General features: G+C 46.3%; 1 protein-coding gene and 1 pseudogene across 2 annotated transcripts in view; both read right to left on the bottom strand.

Moving 5' to 3' along the window:
- LHX4 (LIM homeobox 4) overlaps positions 1–21,061 on the bottom strand; it is a gene marked incomplete at its 5' end in the record, with an annotated part of 71,641 nt that extends 50,580 nt beyond the window's left edge. Inside the window, one exon of the mRNA XM_082229099.1 lies at positions 20,986–21,061. Within this exon, the coding sequence (XP_082085225.1) occupies positions 20,986–21,061 (76 nt within the window). The remainder of the gene's footprint in view (positions 1–20,985) is intronic.
- LOC309535499 (ubiquitin-related modifier 1 pseudogene) lies at positions 4,514–6,305 on the bottom strand (annotated as a pseudogene). Its single transcript has one exon. The product of its transcript is annotated as a ubiquitin-related modifier 1 pseudogene (transcript).
- Positions 21,062–21,493: the final 432 nt, after the last annotated feature.

Raw genomic sequence — 21,493 nt, 5'->3', positions numbered from 1 at the left:
CCCGACTGGACCTAATGGTTAGGGGTCCCTTTACCTTTACCTAAACATTTATATAGTGCTTTGAGCATTCAGAGTCCTTTCTATACATTACCAGAGAAATCTGTACAATGGTATTGTATAGTGGGCCATAGATAGATAGAAAGTGTGCATTCTCTGCCTACAGTTTGGCACTTGAGGCAATGTACGATACGAGTAAAACAACAATAAATCACAGTAATGAAACAAATTTTAAAACGCAATTTGAAACACAAATCAGCAAGTCAAACAATCTGTACTAAAACATCCATAGAAAGGTCAACAGAATCCCAGTGGTAGAGGGAGAAGCCAGCTTCACACTGAAAGCCACAGAAGCCTTGCTTACAAAGCCATTTTTTATTTAATCACTGGAATGACGGCGAAAATGCCTCTGCCGGCAAGGTATTGTGGAAGAAGAAGAAGAGGAGGAGGAGGAGGAGGAGGAGGAGGAGTTTGGATTTGATATCCCGCTTTATCACTACCCGAAGGAGTCTCAAAGCGGCTAACATTCTCCTTTCCCTTCCTCCCCCACAACAAACACTGAGTGGGGCTGAGAAACTTCAAAGAAGTGTGACTGGCCCAAGGTCACCCAGCAGCTACACGTGGCGGAGTGGGGAAGCGAACCTGGTTCACCAGATTACGAGTCCACCGCTCTGAACCACTACACCACACTGGCAGAGTGCGGGTAAAAGTATCGCTTCCTATACCTTTAGAGGCTTCACTTCTCTCTAAAAAAAAGCTTCCCCAGCAGATCTGAGGGATTCCCCAGGAAGTGGCATCTCTAAAACATAGAGAGGCCACAGACCAAGCCAATTTTAAAGATCACCACCAGCACTTTGAGCCGGGCCTGGAAGCTAATACACAGAGCTGAGCAAGATTGTGGGTGAAATGCTGCGTGGCCACTCTTACAAGAGGAGAGACATGGAATTCTGCAATAGCTGAAGGTCCTGAGCCATCTTGAAAGGCAGTACCTCCATCTGGCAACAGCTCACCTTGCAATAGTCAACATGAGATATTACGAACGCATAGGTGATTCACAGCCAAATCTTTATCAAAGAGAAGCAGCCGTGGGCACTGCCAGCACCTGAAAATCCAGCAGCAATTCAGGGTCCAGGAGAACACACAAGGCATGCAGGTTGTCCTTTGGGGGGGGGAATGCCATCCATCACATGCAAAATTGGCAACTCGCCAGCCTAAGGCTGAACATCACCGTCATCACCACTGCCAAACTTGCATATTGCAACAGTGCTGTGAGTATATCTGAATGTAGAAAAGATTGTGATTGTGATTATTAAACAACTCCCAGTCATCATTGATGCAATGCGCAAACTGACTTCAACTGAATCTCAACTAGAGTTGCATGGTACAATTCTATCCTCCATTGATCATCACAGATCCACCCATGCCACTCTAGTTAAGATTCTGTCAGTGTTTCCATAATGGAGAGGTTCATAATTCAACCCTAAAAATGTTACCCCTGGCTAGGAGATCAAAGCGTGGAAGCAATTAAAGGGTTGTTGGGTTTAAATCAGATTGATTATGGTTTTTTTCACACTTTTTCAAGTTCAGATAATCCTCGAAAATCAATTTGCTTTTTATTTACTTAACTTTGCATCCTTAAACATCATTTCTTCAAGTTCTGGAAAGGAAGCATTAAGCAGAAGGAATTAAGAACAACTCTACTAACCTGGGAAAACTGATAGGAGACATAGCAAGAGGAGAGAGAGAGTTTAGCGTCACACAACTGATCCTAAAAAACAGCAGAGCAGCTCTATCATCAGTTATCAGCAAGGAGAGCTCTATACAACCTCTAAACACAGAAAACCACATGCTGGAGACAAACAATGAGGGCTTGCAAACACCCCAGAGTCATTCAGCTGATTACTCTTGGAAACAGAATGCCTGGCTTTTGGGAATGAGATTTACTGTCGGAAAAGTGACTCCTCCAACACAGTTGTCATGTGCAGGGGCGCTGACTTATAAAAAATATTGGGGGAGCCCGCGAAAGCTCATGAATAATAAATAAGCTCATGAATATGCAGATAAAGTGCCGCCGCCTCCTCGTGAGCGAATAGGGGAGAGCGTGCTGCGCCTATTAATCAGCTCCGAAGGAAATTGGGTGGAGCTTTTGCTCGGGAGGGAGGGCAGGAGGCATGCAGCCCGACCCTGTGCATTTTGGGCTGGGGGAGGGGCGGCGGTGGCGCTCTGCTGGAGGGGCGCCCGAGATTATTGGGGGGCAGAGCCCCCCCAAACGAATTTTTGAGGGGGCTCGGGCCCCCTCAGGCCCCATGGAGTCGGCGCCTATGGTCATGTGTTTAAGGGCTTGGTTGAAATCCTTATTATGACACAATGGGCTGGATACTGCAGCAGTTATTTGCCAGTTCTTCTAAAGGGGTACAAAGCCCATAGCCAGGGAGAGATGGAGAGAAGGGCCAATGGCCAAGGTAACGTGTACATCAAGTTGATGCACAACAATGAAAACCCAGATCTGAACATTTGTCTATGCAGTGGCGTAGCGTGGGTTGTCAGCACCCGGGGCAAGGCAAGTAATTTGCGCCCCCTAACCCGTGGATTTGTGCCCCCTAACCCCCAGATGTTGCGCCCAGTGCGGCCGACCCCCCCTGCACCCCCCACGCTAAGCCACTGTGTCTATGTTCATTTTTAATTCATTTCATTTAAATAAGATGGTAATAACTGTTAAGGGCCCAGTGTCCCGAAACCTGTGTCCAGTAACTTTGTTCATGTGAACAAAAACAGTGGCATATGGGAGCTGGGTTTTTTCAAAGTGAGCAATATTATCTGCACATTTCCCCTTCTATTTCTACAAGAAAAAGGGCAAAATACAAAAATGCTGAAAATTCACAGGAGAGGAGGAAAGCCCCCTTGTGACTAATGGGCCTGGACCACAACGAGCAAAAACTCTTCCTAAAACCAAACCAAATCACCTCAAAATTTATAAAAGAACTGCCACCTTCTGCATTGTGTTTCCCATGCACAGTCACCTTCATTTTATAATGATCCTGCGCAAAATCCTATCAATTCCCAAAGAAGTGCTGTTTATTTGCATAATAATGATGCCATAATTCACAAGGCAGCCTCCTTCCCTCCGCCTCATGACATTGCCTTTGCCTTTGAAGTAGCATGCAGAGAAGCTGTGATGGCAATACAACCTGCTGATCAATCGCATCTTAACTGCTCTGGTTCCACAAAGAAGGCGTAGCATGGATCATATCAGGTACCCATGGATTTTCAGGAGACTTTCCTGCGTTGCATTGTGGAACATGCCTGCTAAACAGGACCAGTTGTCAAGAGCATCCTATGTCAACACAATCTGCTGTGGTGTCCTAATCTGGAGCTTTCTGCAGGGCTATGATTTAAGGTGCTGGGCTTGACCCACTCACCCCCACCCCCATGACAGAGTTGTTTATCTTCTATGATTTTTCCATGTACAGATCTTCTGAGGTCTGGGACAGAATCTGACATTGGCCATGGATTCTGCAGGATCTAATCTCACTTTCAAACTTTCCCAAATGTTTATGGAATTATATTATTAATAATAATTATTACCTTATAGTACACTATGTATTTATGGAACACCGTCCATGTAAAATGGTATTCTAAAGGATAACAAAAGCAAAACACAGCTGTCTGCCCTCAAATTTAAATTTAGAGGATGAAGGCAGCTGGGGTAAATGTGAGTGTCCTGGACTCTGGATTGGTTTGCGTCGCTAATGAGGACTAACGAGATTGTGCTTGAAAACATACAAGCTGCCTCTAGAAATGGCCCCAGTTCTCAGGGCCAGAGATTCTGGCCCCTGCTTTGAAATGTGAAACTTCCTCTAGGCTCTCAGCTATAAGCACATCCATACCATCCATCATCCATCATTTTTACCTCCCATTCCTTATTTCTCTGCCTTTCCCCCTGCTCCCCTCCAACACAATTCCTTCTTGCAACAACTCAGTTACAAAGCCACAAATCAGGTGTCTGCATGCTGCTTGTTAGTGCCATTCTTTTGTCTGAAGTGCAGAATTGTGGCTTTCTTGGTGCCAAATTTAGATGAATTTTATTATAGGTTAAGTGATCCAAAGGATGAGGGATTCCTTACAAATCCCTAAGTGACTTTCACCCCAGATTCCCTGTCTGAGGGTTACATCTCTCCCCTACTTTCCTTTACATATTATGTTTTGTGAGAAACATTCTCTTTATGACATGTGGTCAAGTTCATGCAACAAGGACAGCTGGAAAGACATTCTCATAACTTATTTCTCCTACAGAAACAGCAAGTTCTGAGACTCTTATAGGAGGTTTTTCTAGACTGTTCAAACTGCATTCATTTTTCACTGAGCAGGGTGAATCTGTTTCAGGTTATATATAAAAGATAACACCTTGCCTTAGCTTTTTAGAATTTGTTGTCCTTTTTAGCTCTTTGGGATTTCATAAAAATTTTCACCTAAACAGCATCCCTTGCAGATCTATAAAGTAACATAATACTTGAAGTAAAATTAGTGATTTATTCAGGTACATAAACCAAAGGTCAAGTGACAACGGCAATATTCAATTCAGTAAATCCTCGTGGATGAGAGTCTGGGTGGTCTATTATTGTTCCAAGCTGCTCAGTTAGAAACAGGAATCCTTTTTCCAATAATTAAATCTGGGGTTAAAATGCTACCTTCCATTGGTGCAATACTTTATCCATTATTAGCATCTTCCACGCCTTCAATTAAAGTTGTGTCATTCTTCCACTTTTGCACAATTTGGAAATTAGCAACCACCCACTCAGCCTTCATTCTGAAAGCCATAACCTATTTGATATTATGTATGTCCTTCACAGATTCAAATAGGTACAAACAACATAGCCTATTTGATTTTTGCAAATAATTAAATACATAACCAAAGTTGCATGTTCAAAACATGCATTAAATTAATTACAATTGACCATTGACAAAGAATGAATTTTGTGTTGTTTTTGTTTCCACAACTTTTATTGTTTATTGTCAAAACCATCCTGCAGAGTCAATCATTTCAAATCTCACTTTACACATGTGGAACTGAAGTTAACAGAGAGCGCAACTTGCTCAAGGCCACCCAGTGAAGTAAGTACATGACTGAGGCAGAACCTGAGTCCGGAACACCCAGCTTCAAATGAAGCACTCCGTCTTCTGCAACACATTGCAAAACACTTTGCGACAGAACAGTGCAGAGCAGACAATTTGGAAAGGGAAATCAATCGCATGCATACACAGCAGCTGTGGCAGAACAGGATCAGGCAGTGCCACCAGAAGATTAAAAAATAGAGCATCATAGAACTGTAGAGCTGGAACGGACTCTGAGGGTCATCAAGTTTCTTCTTCTTTAAAAAAAAGGCAGGCAAAAGTATACTTCATTAGTCATCAAAATTCAAAGTAACCATTTGTGAGCTGGTTCTAGCTGGGTACTTTTCAAAACTGAGTCACAGAACTGAAATCCATGCATGGCAAATCAAGAGCAGATAGGCTGAGGGAGTCTTGCATCTGCCATCTTCCTTGCATGCGCCCCATATCCCTTAATGACTGTTAATGGCTGCAACCAGATCCAAGGCTTGGATTGGAAGGAAAGGGAGATCCCCTCTTTGATCACAGGCATTTCCCTGCCGCCAAGGAGAAGAAAGCAAACAAGGGCGACAGCCACGTGCAAAGCGGCTCCTTTCCAGCCACTTGTCCCATGGCATGAACCTCTTGGAGCAGGGAAGAGGGTGACCAGGTGCAGAAAGGATTTCGATCTCCTTCTGGGACAAAAGAGGAGAGAGCTGAACCACTGGGTGGGAGGAGCCAAGCGTCGAAAGGGCAGACTTCATTAAGAAAAGAAGCTAATGAGAAACCGACTCTGATCTGGGGTGACAGCCAGGAGAGCAAGGCATGTTTATGCCCTCTGCCCACCAGCACAAATGTTCTTTTCCATACTCCCAGCAGTCTATCCACCATGCAAGGTGGAGATGAAAACGACGTTATCCTGGTCTTGGAGCAGGTAGTCCAACTCGCCCATCAACTCCCAATCTGCCCCATTGATCAGCACCAAGATTCCCGGCCGCACAGACTCTCCCTGCACGAACAGTTCCGGCCTCTCTTTCAGCAGGTTCTCTTTCATCCACACCAGCAACTTTCGGACATCCCAAGGTCCTTGCTGGCTGGGCAGAGTCACCCGCTGCTTCCTGATCCCGCCGAACAAGAGCTCTGCTCCACCTCCGCACTCCAGCAGCAGGGACAAGGGCGCCGCCATCTTTGGTGAGGGCACGGCGCTGCCCGCACCGGAAGCGCGGCGCCGCGTCTGCTTCCGGGGGCGGCGGTGGTTGCCCAGCAACCACAAAGAATGGCTTTTTGACCTTCTCATTCTGGGGCAGAAACAACAATAGCAGCAAATTTGGTTCTATTCATCTTCTAGGCAGTGCCTTTTCCCCCCCTTTAAAAATGTTTATGGGTGCTCTCATTTTGACTAAAGAAAATTACCTTTTTATAGTTCAAATAGGGGAAAATAAATACAGTAAATGGAAAAGTACAAAGATTTACACAATATTTAGGGTATGCGTACCCCCGCGTACCCCCATAAAAAGCACTGCATTTGGGTTTTACTCAAGAGCAGGGCTTTTTTCTTCCACTACAGGTAATATAGAAAGAATGAGTTCTGCCCAGTGACTATTGTTATAGATGCTCACTGATCTTACTATGTATAAATACACACAAACAACAAACACATAAATCCACATATAAATATCAGAGGCCTGCTGTATCTTTTCTATTTCATGGTCTCTTCATCTCAGTGTTCACACATGTGGCCATGTATATCCCGCAAATTGATAAATCTTATGAAACAAGCTCTGGGACATGAAATTGTATGCCACAATTTCTGCTAATCTTTATGGCGCTGCAATACTCTTTGTTGATTTCACTGCCACAGATTAACATGTCTAAACCTCAGGAATATCCAGTTATAAATTGAATTGGTCCTAAAGATAGACAGGCATTCAAGAAAGCTGGTTCTAGCACTCTTTATTTTGCTGATTGTATTGGCAGAGCAAGGCAGCACGATTCTGAATTATGCCAGCAAATCATAGGAGGCATTTGGGGTTCTATCAGAATTTCCAGGACTCCGATTCACATGCCACTAATAAGATGGTTTAGCTGCCTCACCATAGTCAAAGGGAATAATCATGGGAACATTGGTGAAATGCTTGCCATTTGTAAGTGTCAGTCAGCGGTGCTTCATTTATTAGATTGCCTCCCTTGCTCCTGGATTAAAAGTGCTAAATGCAATATTAGTGGCAACTAATATATCCCAATAGTGGCAAAATGCAGGAAACCCACAGGTTTCTCTGCATCCTTTTGTGAACTGTCCCTAATCACAGAAACATAGAATTAAAGGGTTGGAAGGGACCTCAAAAGTCATTGTTCCATGCTTTTATAATGAATGATTTTAGAGTGTTGTTTGTGCTGTACTTTTGTACTGTTTTATTGTTGTTAGCCGCCCTGAGCCCAGCTTCGGCTGGGGAGGGCGGGATATAAATAAAAATTATTATTATTATTATTATTATTATTATTATTATTATTATTATTATTATTAAAATTTCATTGATACCTTTCCAAGCAGGACTGATCCTCCTAACTCTAGAAGTCTGAAAGAGGGCCCTCACACCACGCTAATAAAGGACAGGCTTTATTTAGCTATATAGCTATACACAAAAAGTGTTTTCTGGTGCATGTTTTATTTCCTTGAAAACACTATGCACAGAAGGTGTTACATGCGCAGAATGACTAAATAGAACTGAACGGAGGTGAGCCTACAGCAGACAGTAGATTTGAGGCGCCATTAACACAGGTCTCTTAGGGTGGAGCAATGGGTGTCACCGTTCCCTTCCTTTCCCTATATTTCAGGTCATATTGCAGCAGTTAAATATATCTTTATATTAGTTATTTATGTTAGAAGAAAGTAACAACAGATAGCCTGAACTACCAATGTGAGAAATATTTCCTACTACACTTCGCTCCTTACTATTTTTGGGAGGTGTTTGTATAAAATGGAGTTCTAACAGGCTTCCAAACCTTGCAGTGACTCTTTCCATACACACACATCACCACCACCACCCAATGCACATAATGAAACCTCTTCCCTGCCCTCATGGGAACCCAAAACACTACCCCCTGGCCATCAAGAGTAGCAAAGAGGGCGATCAGCCTCTGATACACAATGCCCTGGGAAGTTCCACAAGCCTCAGTGAAGTGTTTTGGTGTTTGCCAGGATCAGCCATCACCAATGTGGTGCCCTGCAGGTCTTGTACTACAGCTGCCATCCGTGGGGCTAAAGGAAGTTGTAGTCCAACACATATGGAGGGGACCAGGTTGGCCAAGGCTGGCCAAGATCATGTTGGTGAAAGCATTTAGGATCGTGCTGCAAGGCAACAGTTTCCCCAGATGCTGTTCATTTCAAGCAGACCAGCACAGGAGAGCATCCCTTATGGATTGTGCCTCACGCTAATTAGTGGAAGCAGGAAAGATGTCGTTGGGATTTTTCACCACACCAAAATGGGCTAGCCCTGAAACTAAATCTAAGTATATATTTTTTTACAGCAACAAACGTGATTAAAGGTCCCATTGAGCAGTTTAATTTGGTGTAAAGTTACTAGAACATGGTGTGATTTAAAGTACTTTGAATAAAAAAAAACAGCTGGTGCCACTTCAACACAATGAAAATCAAGTATTTTAGGGAGGTGGGTTGTTGTTTTTTTTGTTTCCTTCCTTTGCAAAATAGCAGTCTATATCCCTGAGAGGTATGCATTTTGAGACCCATGTATTCTGATTGCCCGTGGTTCCTTAAATTTATATTTGTTATGTGTGCATTTTATTTTATTCTGCCTTTCATCCAAAAATCTAGTTCCCATTTTGGTGATGTAGGGCAGGAGAGGAACCTTAAGCCAAAGCCCAAGAAAACCTACACACAACATAGGTGAATATGGATTGCTTTTTTATTGTTAGCTACCAGGGTTTCCTAATTCTTTCTTATATTTAAAATATTTTAAAATGTAAGGTAATATGCGTTGCATTTTAAAAGTTATCCCGTAATTTTAATTTTTTTTAAAAAATGTACATTTAATTTAATCATTTTTAAAGTACACAGCATTTCTGCTTCAAATGAGCTTTTTGCTCATTTGTCAGAACATGGGAACACCCCCTTTTATTGTCTTAAAACAGCAGCAGGACCTAGAATAGGGAGAGCCAAACTGGTGACCTTCAGAGGTTGCTGAATATCAACGCCCATCATCCCCAACAATTGACCATGTTGGATGAGACAGAGGGGAGCTGGATTCTAGCACCACCTGGGAGAGCACTGCATTGGTGAGCCCTGGGCTAGAATGCTATGTCCATAGCTTTGTTTAATTGAAGCTGAACATTTAGGGAAGGAACCTGGAATAGCCCTGTGGAAAGCTGTGCTCCCGCAACCCCTGTCCCACCACAAACACAATCTGCAGCCACAACAAATCAGCTCCAATTTATGGAAGTCTCAGTAGAGAAACAGGCATGCAAGTAACTCTTCAAAAGTTACAACAATGCACCTCTGAAGAAGACACATGTGTGCATAAAAGCAATGTTTCAGAACATAGTCCAAGAACAGAACCAAGCATGAAAAGCCTTTAAGATATTAAACACAACAGGCAATGCTTTGACAAAACCAGGTTAAATAAACACTTCCATGGCTTAATCCTAAAAGTTTGTCCTTGGCACGCATGTCCCCGCATCCACAATAAACAGAACGACTACCCTGTTCCTTGGCCCTAGGGTCCCAAACAGACGCATTTGTCCAACATTCTTGATATTTTCACTGCATATTGCTGCTCTTCAAGAGAGCCTAGTAATCATACTTTTGCAAAAGAGATAGGAGTCCTATGTTGGGGAGACAACCTACGTCCCTCCCACCCTATGCTCAGCTATAATAATCCCAATATTGCTTGGAGAGAAATGTCACAACAGTCAAACAATTTCAAGTTGATTTTCCTATATAGTTGTGGTCCACTAAGATAGAAGTGCGCTATTTTTCAAAACTGCAGTGTTAAAGAATGTGATTCAGTACCTGGAGTGCTAAGCTAAGAGGGATCCCAGTCCAAATTTAATCTCCACCATAGACCCACTGAGTGATTAATTCACTGCCTCTTAACCTTAGTTGCCTTTTGTAAAATTGCTGCAATACTGAAAGCTCAGTAACTTAGCAAAATGTATATTGTTATTTATTACCTCTCGAAGGCATATATAAATGCTGCTGTTCATATTCACATTTAGAGGTAATGAAGCAAATTCATTCTCCAGAATTCAAAAGTGAATACTATATATACTCAGAATTTTGATTCACACACACACACACACACAAACACACACACGAGAGGATATAAAATTGCTAAGCTGTTACCTTGTACTGGACTGGTTTCTTCTAAGGCTAATGTGTAAGTCTTTCCAGATACACCAATTTTTTTAAAAAAAATTATTGTACATTAAATGGCTGTGTCACTGAAACTTTAAAGCATAGAAAAATTTAAAGTTTAAATTATCTTTTCTCGCCTAGTGTGCCTCCTACTCTCTGTACTGGGAACAAAGGGACAAATCCCCATACCAACGGCTGGATAATGTGCCTTTCATCAGTATCTATCTATTTATTTGTTTATTTTCATTTTACTCCTGCATATTTTGGTTATTTGAACCAGGGCAGGCTTTTCTGGAATAGAGAGGAGATGGGCGTCTGATAATGGATTTGAATCCTGCATGTTTCAAAGGAGGAGAGCAAGATAACAAGGGGTTAGAACTGTGCTGTCGTTTTTTAAAAACACATACACACACCCCCCGATGTTTTAAAAGCAAGGGGGTAAAGGAAAAGGAGGCAAGCAAAAATTGCAGCACAAACCTACATACAAAGTGCTCATTTCAGCAAATTTTGCAAGGGCTTTAAATAACGTGTGTCAACGCTGTTTTTCATTGTTTTGAAGCAAATTGTAGTAAAGTGGTTATGTGACAAAAAATAATAATAAATAGCAACAATTAGTATACATGACCAAGCCATTAAACCGTGAATTTCGTTTATTTCAATCCAGAAGTTAAGAACGTGGTGGTTTCTCTCTCGTTAAAATCGGTGGGACTCCCATTAACTTTGGCTGGATCGCGCACTGAATATCGGGCTAGAGCACACGAATTCAGAGAAGCCCAGAGTGGGCTCAAGAGATGTATAGAAAAGGATCTCTTCAGTGATCTGAAAAAGACATGCTCTAAATTTCTGCCCTTTTAAAACCACGGAAAACAACAATAGCAACGTTGCATTGATTTAATTTCTGCTATGCGATATTGCCATAGAAATTCAGCGCATGGGAAAAGCGGATCAGGAGTTTCCCGAAGATTTTACCCTTCGCAGTGGGAGTTAAAGGCTGCAACGCTATGCCTGTTTGCCTGGGAGTAAGCCCCATTCAACTCAGTGAGGCTTGCTTCTGAGCAGGCACGAACAGAGCTGCGCTGTGCTCTGCCAAAAACATCACAAAATGCTGCCTTTTACACGGATTCGGGTTCCAGAACCTTTCGAGGTTAGAGGCGCATTTGATAGGAAACCACCAGAGACAAAAGATAATTTCTACGAGAGCTGAAAGTGGTTCGAGAGAGTCTTTGCTTCCCATGGCCTATGGACACACACCGTTTTTTCTTTTCTTTTTAAGAACACCAACCACACAATGCAACCTTCAAAACCTGCGCACCTGGTGTGATGACCCTGGTGTGATGATGGGTGTCTACATTAAGACCACCATCAGCAATCTCTCTCCTAAACCACAAATCATAGGTTATTATTTTCACATCTACGATGCGCGGAGGGGAGAGCAATCTTTCTTAATTTTCCTCAAAAGCTGGCGCTGTGCAACTTTCCCCACTCATTCCCTTTGCCGAAACAAGAATAAATTTAATGGGGAAATATCACAAAATAAAGCGAAAATGCTCTGGGTATACATAGCAACCCTGGGGACGGCTGGGCCAGGGGATGGGGAAGGCTAAACATCGTCTCAGTCCCCAACAGCCAGGTGCAACGCTAAGCGAGCGGAGGTGATGCGAATTAATTCCGTTTAATGCAGTTCCACGCCGGCTTTGGAGTGCCGCAAAAACTAAGTTTCTTGGAGTTGTGGCCAACAAAAGCGTCCTAGTTATTTTGCGTCCAAGACCTCAGGTTAGGGACCTTGTTCTGGCGATCCACTGAGGATCCTTTTCCTGCGACCACGTTGTCGCAGCAGCCACCTGGCCCAAAGCTGGGACTCACATCATCGCCCAGGAACAACGGGAGGAGGAGGAGGCTGTCGTTATTTACCTCGCAGTTTTTCCAGGGAAAGGTTGGGAACAAACGGCTTGAAATCCGGTCTGCGCCTGGGATGCCTTAGGGCGACAATTTGCTCGCCCACCGGTGGCAAGATCCACTTATACAAGACGCAGTACTTGGAAAGGGAAGACATACCCGCGAAGGGAGACGCGAGGCTGCTGCCTGCGGCGCAGTACATTGCACGGGAAGGGAGAGAGGGAGGGCGCTGGAGAACGAGTTTTCCTCCAGTTGATATAATGGAATTAGGAGAGCACACTCCCTCCCTAGGGGATCCCACCACGGGAAAGAAAACGGGGGTGGGAGCCACGCAGATTCCGAAGGAGAGATCAAAACTGGAGGGTCTCTTCGTCCTCTCTCTCCACTGAGCTTCCAAAATGACGAAGAAGGTAGGTACCCAAAAAAAACAAAAAAGGGGTCCCCGGTGCCTTTTGCTTTCCTAGGATCCGGCCACCACCCCCCTCCCCCACTTCAACAAGGCAAGCAGCCAAGCAGAGATTTGCTTTAAGCAACAGAATGCAATGAAAGTTGTTGTTTTCCACTTTATAGATGGTTTTCTATTTGTCTCAACTGGAGGGAGTGGGCGGAAGAATGGTGGCTGTATTTTTGTTGGAGCTGTAGAAAACACACACACAAAAACCCAGCAACTGTATTAAAAAAACGAGTAAAAGAAAGTGAGGAAACCGTCATTTTTGTGTCTTTAAATTAGTGGTTCGAAAATGCAAGAGGCTGCTGATTTTCTGGAGATTTTAAAAATGCAGGAATGCTTTGTTCTCTCCCCCCTCCCCCCCGCGCCGGACAAGGAGTGAGGGGGCCATCAAAAATCACGGCAGAACAGAGACACCCAGACCATTTAAGTCGGTGTCAGTAATTTGTTTTTTCTTCGCTCATCAGTGTAGAAGAGGTGCAGTTAAACGGAATTTAAAATGTCCCTAGATGTAAAATAACAAAATGCCCTTAAATGCAAAATCGAGTGTTTGTATTTTGTTTATGGTCTGAAGTCCTGTTTGGCTTATTTCCTGACAGACTCCAACAGGAGCGGCTGATGTTCACGCAGAAGGCAGCGGAAGTTAGGGTAAAGGGGGAAGAAAGGGTTATTTGTCTGTCCCCAGCTACGCGCGCGCGGAAAGTGGGAATCCGCGACAGATCTCTGGAAAGCGCGCAAAGAGATTAAAGCCGAGCGTCGGAAAAGGCGCCCGCGCTCTGGCGCGCAAACAAGACCGCGAGAAAACCTGCATCTCCAGAGGCCGCTGCTTGCCAGGGCTTGGTCCCATCACGACAGCAAATCGATGGGGCGCAAACATTCAGCCCCCCACCTCTCGACCACAGTCTCCGTGCCCCTCTGGGTACAGACACTTGAAAACAAGGAACCCTGAGGACACTTCCCCACACGGGCCACTTAACCATTTCATCTGCCTAATCTGCGGTTAAGCACGCTTCCCACACCTGCGAAAGACGCAGCGCACCTGCCCTTTCTCCTGCGCAAGCGTCACAGAAAATAATATAAGCGCCGCAGAAAATGCGCATTACCATCCGAGCTTAAGATTCAAATTATTTGCATATTATCCAGAAGCTTGTATTTCTATAGCCCACGCAAAATCCTCTTTAAATTTTCTATCCTCCGCCTCTCCCTCCGCACTTTTACCCCTCCCCTCTCCCTTCCTGTTTATCTGTCTCTCTCCCCCCCCCCCCTTTTGGTTATTTACTTGCTCCTTTCAATTACTTTTAGGTGTTTAGTGATCAGGAAACTGTTTGCACTACGTGGTATACGAATGGTGACGCGCAGGGCATGCTAAAAACGGTTTTATACAAAACCACATTCATAAAATGCATTATAATATATAATCACTGTCGCACAATTCTCGTGCCTGTGTGCATAGGCAGGCTGCGTAAAATTCTAACCCCATTTCGGGAAGAGAAAACTCCTTGATATGGAAAACATCAGCGGTGCGGACAAAGGAGGCGAGAGAAATCGGGGCTTGCCACTCCGAATTTAGAAAACCTGTCTTTTCGTTCTTAGCCCAAAGCGTCGCCTTTCGCTCGGCAACCGGCGACGAGGGCGAGTTCCTGTCTCCTCAAATCCAAGGAAGGGAAAGGAACACACACACACACCTTGCAACCAACCCCCTTTGGGTCCAGATCTGGGCTCCCCTCTGCGCCGAGGTTCCATACTCAAGTTACATTTCGACACGGTGGGGAAAAGAGGATTTGCTGCTGGACGCAACAACATAGATATTCCCCATCACAGCCCAGTCAGTCTCGAGGGATGGGGGGGGGGGGGTCGGGCTACCCAGTTCACCCTCTCCGCCCGCCCCCTCCCAAAGGAAAGGCGGCTCCAGTCCGGTCAGGAAACCGAAGTCTCTCGTGGTGCAAGCGAGGTAGGGACGTTGACAGAGAACGACGCTTCCCCGCCTTGAGTGAATTGGAGAAGGCCGAGAAAAGACAGAGAGGAGGCCAGGGATATATCCCCATGATAAGAGGTGACTTCGTTTCTCTCCTTACGGTCCCCAGGAGAGAGAATGAATTCACTCGACAAAGAAATCGGATCAAGTCACAGCCGAGAATCGGAGCAAGACCCGCACCTTCTTCGTACCTATCACACCATGGATCTTTCCCGCTCCTGGCCCCCAGCACCCTGCCTCGTTTTCCCCTAGTAAGAACAACCAGAAAGCGCAAAACCATTGGAGAGGGGGAACCAAAGCACGGGCAACCGAACCCTCTCAGCTTATCTCAAATTTCACTCAAATCCAGATTCGATTTTCTGGGTGGGGAAATCTGAATTGGGAGTCGGGGTGGGAGGGAAGGAAGGAAGACTTCTAAAAGGAAAAGAAGGCGCATTTTATAGCTTGAATCCGAAACCACCACGTTATCCGAACTAACGTGGATTTAATTCGATTTGCGTCCTATTAATCCGGGTACAGCCCATCCACTTTAAAGAGGCTGTGAATTCCAGACTGGATCACTGCGGAAAAGGTGATGGGTTAGTCAACCGTTCAGAGAAAAGAGTTGCCTTAAAACAAAACAAAAAGAAAACGCCTCTCTCTCCTCAACTGACTTGAAATTGACAACACACTTCGACTTCGAACCACCGTCTATCCTGGGAACTTGGGTTTCCAGGGAAATCCGTTCCCTTCCTTCGCGTTAGCCTGTTTGCTAGGGGTGGGGTTGAAACCCCTGCATTTTTTGGAAATACGGTAAATGAGCCAAATTGGGGTGCGCAGGGAAAGAGGACGACGCAAACCGTTAGTGAAGGTAAAGTGAGAGGCGCAGTGCCATTTTGCCACAGATTCTCCGAGCGAAGAATTGTTCTTAAAAACAGGAGACTGTGGAGGGGCACACCCAATACTGAGGAAAGAATGGAGTGTGCTTTATTTGAGTGGCGTCTGGGTCCTCAGAGCCTCGCAAAACGGGAGCAGTCAGAAAAAGGAGACGTGGCGGCGGGTGGCGGCAGTCAGCCGTCCTTAACAGGTTAAACGCCTGCGCATCTCTATTAGGAAAAGAGCTTCCGAGCGTTTGCGGTGCCCTTTGCTTCTTTCCAGAAACGCCTAGGTGGAATCCCCCACCTGCTCCAACAAAAATTAAAAGATGCCTTTAAAAAAAAACCCTCCATTAAAAAAAGTGCGCCCCAGTCAGACGGGATCAGGAGACCTCCTTCGTCGAATCAATTGGGAAAGAGAGAGGGGAGAAGGTGTACTCGGGTCCCGGGACCAGAGTTCCTCGGCAGGCATTTGGGCAGGTGGGACTTTGCAAAGGAGGGGAGGGAAGCAAGAACGCATTCGCACGATCGGATGTATGGGATCGAGGAAAGGAAGAAAACCCGTGGGGAAAAAGAGTCCCGAGAGAAAAATCGGAAGGATTAGGAAGAACATGGGCACTTCGAGATGGAATAGAGATTTCAGCCCAAACATTTATAGGAATAAACAAACAAACTGGGAACCTGAGAAGGCCTAGTCGGCAAAGAGATAGCATCATCTCCACCGATTTCCATGGGCTTAAGAGCACCTTGCTCTGCGCGGGTTGTGGCCTTTGCGTCCGCGCGCGCAGAGATGGTGCTTTTATTTTTAATGCATTTAGAGGCGGGATAGTTTTTTTTTTTTGCGGGCCGACCTAAAATACTGAATGCACACCACATCCAGCTCCGCCCAGGAGCGGGCAATCCTCTGCGTATTCCAATGTTGACAGAGAGAGATAAAACAGGGAGATATAAATATGTAAATGAATACTTTGACGTTTGTCTACACATGGAAAGAAAGGAAGGGGGAAATGGGGGAATGCAGACGCACGCGCGCGCACACTCCAGCGGTTAGATAATTGGAATTTAACGGACTTTCTGAGTTATATTCTAGGCCTAATTGAATTAAACCAATTGACTCTCCATTAGAAATACTCTAACAGTGACCCAGGCTATAAATTTGGGGCACACGGTTTGCAGCAAGTTCCTGATCTATGTTTCCGCATGCAGTCAGCCCGTCTTTCCTTCCTTCCTTCCGCCCTGCCTTCCTTCCTTAATTTGGTTTTAGAAAAATAGGAGCAGCAGCTCCGGAAAGAAATAAAAACGGGACGGGAGCCTAACCGAAAGATAATTCTCGGTGGCCCACCGGCGGGCGAGAAAGTCCTCGAAGAGGATAAATGGGGCGCAGACGAAAGAGCAAATTTAAGGCTCTTTCCCGCAAGAGGTACAGTCCAGTTTGCCAAAGGTGAAGAGCCACATAGCAAAGTATAGGATTTAAGTGTTTGCGTCCACGCGCTGTCGCATCCCCAATTCGCATTTTTTTAAGGTGTAGGCTTCTCTAGGTGGAAATCTAAAGTTGGATTCCCGTGTAGCTGCGCCGTAGCGCCCCCCCCCCAATATTGGAGGAAGGGCAAGCTCCATTCCGAGGGGTGTTAAGTTGACACGACAGGTCGGGGGTTCATCCAGCTCCCCAGTTGTCCAAATTGGGCTGCAGGCCAAGTTCAGCAAAGATGCGTATCCAAATGCGCATTAGGATTTTTCTACGCATTTCACTCAGCGGAACCGAGTATTCAATCAGGCACGGGTACTGGGCTGCGCATGCACGTTTACTCGCAAGTTATTGTGTTCAATGGGTTTTACTCTCAAGTAGCGGAGTTGAGGATTGTGGTCCTGGAGCGGTAGAGGGATCCTAGCCGCTTTTTCCAGTCGGGTCTGTACTGGAAAGGCTCGTGGTTTGGGCGTATCGGCTGTACTCCTCCCAAAGCCCGCCTTAAAGGAATTGCTTAGCTTTCTGGTTCCTTTAGGAAGCCAGTTCCTTAAGCTGTGCCTAGCAAGAACCCGCTTTGCAACGGGAATGCCTCATATTGTTTGCGCGCGTGGCTACTATCCGCAAGCAAGTTGAGCCGTGAATGATTGCAGATCAAGCCATCGTAGAGGGAATCAAAAGCAGCCCAATGCTCTGCGTGTGAGTTTAGGCGGAAGCAAGGCCCTCTGCGTTCAACGGGGTTTGATCCCAAGTAAGTGTGTGGGCTGGAGCCTGCTCCGCCTTAGCTGGGCTGGTATGCGGATCAGGGCCTCACGTGGATCCCCGCCGCTTAGAACACGATGCCCGCGTCTTAGTTAATAGGTTTTCTGGATCGAAGCCACGGAATGTTCCTACCGACAGAAATTGTTAGGAAATTAACGTTCGGCTTTTAAAAAAAAGACTCTCTTGGCCTCATGTAAATGAGTGTACTCTCTCAGGATGGGTCCATTACGCAGACAGGTAAGTGCCCCCAGCTTAAGGCTACACTTAAGACTGTCGATTTGAATAGGATTGTGCCGGAGCGCAGCCCCCCAGTTTCACCGGATTTGGGGATGGCGGCGGCATTGAAGTCCCTGGGGGTTATTATTATTTTCGTGGGGTGGGGGAACACTAAGGCCCATGGAGCGCTTCCTTACTTCCGAGTATGCATGAACAGGCTTCGGTTCTCCATAGTCCAGACTGGCTTCGGGGCGATGCCAAAACATACGGCGTCAGCCTTCTCTAAGTCGAGGGCTGCTTGCCCTGCGCTCAATTCTGAAACTAAAGATCTCCCTTTCGAAAGCCTCCGAGGCAGCCAGGTAGATTTACCGGCCCAAAGCAGCCAAGGCAGTCAAAGGATAGCAGCAAGAGGCAGCGGCGGGCAAGAGAAAGGAACAGCGAAGAACACGGCGTAGCGCACTTGTGCCACGCGCGCAGCAGCAGTCGGGAAGGGCAGGCGAGGGCGCACAGCAAGCGGGAGATGCGCGACCACCTGCTGGCTGCACACAGAGAGATGCGCAGCCCTCTGCCACACGCCGGCGGCAGGTCCCGTGTTTGTGCGTTCAGGGGGGAAAGGGCGCGTGAGCACATCTGTTCCAGCACCCTCTCTCTCGGGACTTCACACGTGCACACAAACGTAGAGAGACAGGAGGGTGACCAGTTCATACGCACGCGTGCATGCATCTATCCATAACGCATCTGTGCATCCTGCGAAGGCGACACAGGAGGCCAGGAGGCCCATACTGGCAAAACAGCCGCCGCTCTGCGGCTACAACGGCTCATATGACCGGAACCAAGCTGAATGTTTCCTTGGCCAGCAATGTCATATAGACCCAGGGAGGGGAGAGAGAGGGCCTTTTCAGTATCGTTATGGGCAACACAGGAGCGCGGACACGATCCACGCTCTTAAGTCCCGCAGTTTTCAAAAAGAGAGTAAAACACAAGACTTATTAGAAGCTCCACTGAAATGAACTGGGCTTGACAGCTGTTAACTCTGGGGCGCACAGTGCCCCAATTTCTCTCACACGCACAAACCCCGTTCTGACACGCATTTATTTATTTGCAGAGCCCACGGAGGCCAGAGGAATTCAAGGAAGCGTAATGAGGTTCGTAGCCTTCAATTGCGTCCGGAGACTTCTCTAGAGGCGGCCCCATTGAAAAGGTACACATCACCCTTGCCATTTGCACACACAAAACGTGTGTTCCTCAGCAGGCTTCCCGCTTGGCAACTTAATATACACATATGTAATATATACGCACACATGACAAACCCACAAACTGTGCATTTTGCTGCTTCATAGATGGACGGAGTAGGCACATGTTTTATAAACAGACTGATTCCATGTCTGTCAACCCAGAAATCGGCCCCGAGGTATTTAGTTATTTATAAGTGAGTAACATACTCACTTAAGCTAACTTATAAGTTATTCGCTTATAAGGGAGCGAGGGGTTTTTAGGATTGCACTCGGAGGCTGAAATCCTAATCATGACTTAGAAAGAAATATGCACTTAGGAGTCTGTCCCGCTGAACTCAGGGGAAGAATTGGCAAGCGGATCCATGCCTCACCTCTGAATATAGTTTGAGACTGGGCTGCCAGGCAGATCGAGGCAGGTTCACAAGGAAGGATACGACCAGACAGGTGCTGCGCTATATACACAATACCGTTCATCAGCATACGTATTAAGAGATAAAGTTGGGGAAAATACGTTTTGCACAGGGAAATATATACATGATTGACTTCTCCAGACCTCCCTCACCTATTCGTACCCGTTTATATGCACATACTTGGGTCTACCTACCTCTTTCCGTAAACAGACACTCCTGATCTATCTGCAGAGGCACACCGCGAAAGACATGCTGCACGTCTAAGAATAGACACCAGATAATCCCCACACTCCCCTCGGTACACGCATCTTCCCGGGGCTACAAATATACACGCGCGCACACAAAAGGGATGTCATTTGGGAAAGCAACGCACAAATAACCAGGGCAATGAGTTCGCAGCGGTTCGTGTATCCGCTACTCTTACTCTCAAGAAAGCCACAACGTTGGAGTAAGCAGCGGGGGGGGGGAGAGGGCAGTGGCGTAGCGTGGGGGGTGCAGGGGGGGCCGGCCGCACTGGGCGCAACATCTGGGGGTTAGGGGGCTCAAATCCACGGGTTAGGGGGCGCAAATTCAAGGGTTAGGGGGCGCAAATTACTTGCCTTGCCCCGGGTGCTGACAACCCACGCTACGCCACTGGGAGAGGGTCAATTGCCCTTCGACGCAGCCTAGTCAAAACAAAACTGCCTGGGAAGGAAGCGCGTCGGGGTGGGGAACTGGGCGACCATCACTTTATTTAAAAGCAACAAATGCCACCCCCTCGTTCATGCATACCCTTCGGATGGAGGCCCCACGAGGGAGGGGTGGCCCCCATTATTTGCCCCTTGGAAGAGGAAAAGGAGGGATTGGAGGAGTCAGGCTTCAGGCAAACTTCTTGCGAGCCGCTGTGATGTCTTCCCTGATTCCTCTACCTGCCATTCTTCTTTCTGCCATCCCAATTCTCTGACCACTAACCTCTTTAAGCTTCCGAGGTGCTTTGAACGCTAAGATTATCCGTGAAGCAACGAGACTCCTATGCACCTCCATGCAGCTATTTAAACAGGAAAAGTAAACAGCCCACCTGTTTACAACCTTGAAATATCGCTAGCGCAGCGCTACATAAACACACACGCGCACTCTCCTAGTCTTCTTCTTTTTCATATCTGGGCAGCGCAGTTATTATAATAATCCTCCCTGCACCATTCGAGCTCCTAAGACTGCCAGTTTTCTTTATTATTAAATCAATGTGGGAGAGGGAGCGAGAGAGGGAGAGAGAGAGAGAGAAAATTCCTTACGTTGCATTGGCACACCGAGGATTTCTGGAAGCCCCTTGACAGAACCTTCTGTAGTGAGTGCTGAGCTTTGCATCATTTTATTTCAAACGTGTCGAGCGGAGGGGGGAAAAATGGGGACGGAAAACCCCCCCAGGAGAATATATGTCTATAGATTTAATAAAATAAAAATTAAAAAAATCTTGATCAATAACAAAAAACAACAACCACGGAGTATGATCGGGGCCGATCCTTCTAGGCGCTGTAGGAGGGCTGAGGCTGGTCCTGGTCGCTTCAAATCCCCTTGGCTTCTCCTGCTATCCCAGCTTGACTGTATCCTGGGTTAAAAGTGCTTGCTGCAGTGGTGCTCCTCGTCGTAGGAGCGCTGGTCCAGGAGAGGCAGCTTTGATTCATTCACACTGCAGGGAGAGGGCGTGACGTCACTTTCCGCAGGGAAGCCACGCCCCCTCCAGCCAATCCCTGCGCGCCTCCTTTCAAAAAGACCCGGGGCGGGGGAAGAAGGCGACGGAGC

This window comes from Podarcis vaucheri (genome assembly GCF_965113315.1).
Source record: "Podarcis vaucheri genome assembly, chromosome: 6".
NCBI lineage: Eukaryota > Metazoa > Chordata > Lepidosauria > Squamata > Lacertidae > Podarcis > Podarcis vaucheri.
Note: the sequence above shows the minus strand (reverse complement) of the source record. Positions and strands in the feature narration are given on the sequence as shown.